The sequence below is a fragment of the Nelumbo nucifera genome, chromosome 1 (assembly GCF_055504915.1).
Source record: "Nelumbo nucifera cultivar China Antique chromosome 1, China Antique-T2T, whole genome shotgun sequence".
Lineage (NCBI taxonomy): Eukaryota > Viridiplantae > Streptophyta > Magnoliopsida > Proteales > Nelumbonaceae > Nelumbo > Nelumbo nucifera.
In genome coordinates, this window is record NC_142649.1 from 26,491,195 (window position 1) to 26,494,808 (window position 3,614).

General features: G+C 41.8%; 1 protein-coding gene across 1 annotated transcript; it reads left to right on the forward strand.

Annotated features, from left to right (window-relative positions):
• The first annotated feature begins 901 nt into the window (after positions 1 to 901).
• Positions 902 to 3,349, forward strand: LOC104609642 (lysM domain-containing GPI-anchored protein 1). The gene is made up of 5 exons (XM_010276008.3): positions 902 to 1,780; positions 2,112 to 2,229; positions 2,366 to 2,527; positions 2,683 to 2,714; positions 2,809 to 3,349. The coding sequence occupies exons 1-5, from the start codon at positions 1,114 to 1,116 to the stop codon at positions 3,093 to 3,095; spliced, it is 1,266 nt and encodes a 421-aa protein (XP_010274310.1). The 5' UTR covers positions 902 to 1,113; the 3' UTR covers positions 3,096 to 3,349.
• Positions 3,350 to 3,614: the final 265 nt, after the last annotated feature.

Below are 3,614 nucleotides of genomic sequence, written 5' to 3' on the forward strand. Positions count from 1 at the left end.
CAATTTTTATTCACGGTTCAGCTCCTGTGCAGCTCTACTCCTGCGCCAAATTTCCATCGTCCATGGGTCGTGCAATTCAAGTCTGAAACGTAAGGCTGTGTTTGGTTCGAAGGAAAAGCCGAAAAGGTTGAGATTGAAGGAAAAACTACAAGAAAAGGTTATGAATATATCACCATGGGCCCACAAGCCACAAATCCATCGTCTGATGACACTGGATGATTGGGCCCAAGGAATGGCGTGTCCATTTGGTCTACCCTCAAAGGCATCTCTCCAAACAAACCAACAATAACTTCTCAAAGCCACAAAGCATCGTCACATTCCAAAAATTCCAGGTTTGGCCAACTGGCAATATTGCGAAAAAGGAATCGTAAAGTAGGCTTTACTTTGGGGTTGGGGTGGTAACTGGTACCCCACTACAACCATTGGATCTTTGGCACCTTTCACATAGATGTGAATTGAAGTGGGGCCTACAACAGGATCTTTTTTCGGCCGGTGGGGTCCATTGGCATTTACTCCCTATCACCAATTCAAACTTATCTATGGCATTTTGAACAATTCGGTGGTTTCTAGTCTATTATTATCCCATAAAAGGTATATTAAATTGATGGTCATGATCAACTCATTGTCCTCATCTAGGGATTCCCATGTCAACTGTTTTGGTGGGAAAATGAAAAACTGATTTTTCTTATTTGTCATAAAATTTGAATTAAGGGTAATTTGGTCCACCAGAAAGATATTCAGGGCTCCATGCGACTCGTCGATCGAGAATTCAGCTCTTGTCTGTACACAAATTAACAATTTCTGTTCCTCACAAATGAGCGCTTCAAATGCACATCCACCGTGCATCGGGAACATCTCTAGTGAATAAATAACAAATAAATACGGGAAATGTTCTCAATGCATTATAGGATGTGCGTGTGAGGCGCCAGGTGTGAGGATCAGAATCGATCTCCCTTTTCCTCGCCTTTAGCTTCTCTCACTCTTCTTGAAGTTCCTTCTCCTCTTCTACTTTACTATTCTCCGCCTCCTAAGAGTTGTGACCTGTGAGAGAGCAGGCGAAGCAAGCAAAACCAGTAAAACCCAGAACCTCAAACCCTTGAAAACCCCATTCAAATGCCGAAACAGACAAATCCATTTCCCTTCTTCAGCTTCTTCTTCTTGGTTCTGACGTCGCATGTGGCTGTTGTTACCTCCAAATCAACAATCGAGCCATGCTCCAACTCGAATTCCTGCAATGCCCTCGTGGGGTACACCCTCTACACTGACCTCAAGGTCTCCGAGGTCGCCACTCTTTTCCAGGTCGACCCAATCGCTCTCCTGCTCGCCAATGCCATCGACATCTCCTACCCCGACGTCGAGAACCACATTCTTCCGGCTCGGCTCTTCCTCAAAGTGCCGGTGATTTGCTCTTGCGTCGATGGTATCCGCAAATCCGTGGCAACCCGTTACAAGACTCGGCCTTCCGACACCCTTGCCAACATTGCTGACAACATCTACTCTGGCCTCGTCTCTGCCGATCAGCTCAGAGATGCTAATTCGATAGCCGATCCGTCGGTGCTTGATGTTGGACTATCTCTTGCTGTTCCCCTTCCTTGTACTTGCTTCAATGGGACGGATAACTCTCTTCCTGCGGTTTTTCTTTCTTACGTTGTGGGGCCTCTGGATACATTGGCGGGAATAGCTGCAAGTTATTCGACGACGATAACGGATATCATGAATGTGAATGCTATGGGCAATCCATCAATAAAAGCTGGTGATATTATTTCCGTTCCATTGCCCGGTAACTTCATATTTTCCTTTTTCACAGTTTTAATGGTGCTCACAAGTTGGTTCTTTTGAAACCGTCTCACATAAAGCTATGCCTTTTTAGTGTGTTTCTTCTTAATGGGTTTTGCTTAAAAGCATTGCAACAGTCGTAGTTAACCACTTATGAAGTAAATGTGTGTTTTTCTGTGTTTCCTTGTTTTGGATGTCTGAGTGTTGATTAACAGGAGAAAATGTTGGTTTATGACTAATTTTGTTTGTGTAATTGGTATTTTTCTAATTTGTGGATAAGTTTATTTACAGATGGGTCTTTGGCCTCCCTGTTTCCTGTGTTTCTTCTATTGCAGCATGTGCTTCCAATTTCCCAAGATATTCGGCGGATTTTGGGTTGATTGTTCCAAATGGGAGTTATGCCATCACTGCAAGTCACTGCGTACAATGCAGTTGTGGGCCAGGGAATCTCAAGTAATCCAACAATTTTATACATTCTGATAGTGTTCTTGTATTCTCAGTTGTTCATATGATATATATTTTATATTTATTAAAAAACGGTAGTCTGTAATTCTGTATGTTAATCTGTTTGGCTGTGGGTTTCCTTCAGTTTATACTGCACACCGGCTTCTTTGGCGGTTTCTTGTTCGAGCATGCAATGCAGAAACAGTAACCTCATGCTCGGGAACGTGACCGTGCAGTCCAGCAGTGCAGGTTGCAATGTTACTTCTTGTAGTTATGGTGGTTTTGTAAATGGCACCATTGTCACAACGTAAGCTTGCTATGGGCTCATGCTGTTTTCTCTTCTGCTTTCTCCTTTTGACCGAATGCCCCCTTCTATTTATAGATGCGATTTTTTTTTTCCATATAAGGTGGAGTTATGTTGGTTGTTGAATGATTCAGTTCTATCTTTTTTTACTTTTGCAGGTTGTCAGTGTCTCTTCAACCTCGATGCCCAGGTGGATGTTGATCTCTTGATTGAAATGATTGCTTTGTTTATTTGTAATTATGGATGCTTTGTTTTTTTATACTTGATTTCTATGAATTATGCAGGGGTTCATCAATTTCCTCCACTGGTAGCTCCACCTACCTCTGCGATTGGTGGTTCCTTATTTGCTCCAGCATCTGCACCTGCACCTACTGAAGCAGGTGGTGTGGGGCCAACTACACCTAAGACTTCTGTGCTACCAGGAGTTAGCTCCCTTCCTGGCTTTCCTCCAGCAAATGCCCCTGCTGGAAGTACTTCAGATGCACCTCTGTTGATAAGACCATTATCAAGTTTTACTACATCAACTGTTCTATATATATTAATGAGCCTGATTTTGTTGGTTGTCTTGTAATTTGTGCCCTCATCAGCTGGCTACTGGCACATGGGTTTTGTTCCAGCCTCAGTTGCTTTGTTTTTAGCCAGGTCGACTGTTGTATTTTACTGTTCAATTTTTGCCTTGATAGACTGATTTCTGGACGTTTGAACAGGAATTTTGTAGTTATTTTCCTTGATATTTTATCAAATTTGGGCATTTTCCAATATGTAATTTATTTTCATGAATCATTCAGAGTTTCAAAGCAGTCTTCATTCTATTCCCTTGAGAAACTTGTGTGGTTGCAGGTATTACATCCAACATTCTCTTTTATTATTGCTTCCTTCTTAGTTATGTTTCCTGTGGGCTGTGTTTTTATATCATCCCCTTTTGTCCATTAGAATTTTTTTTTGATTGATAACGATAAAAATTTTATTAAGAATTATAAAGAATGAAAGTGTGCATAGACAAAGTATTCTGTGCCTGAACTGCCCTGTATATGAATTTTACATTAAGTTCCCCATTTGAACCTCCCTCCCCCAAATAGATGATCCCTTA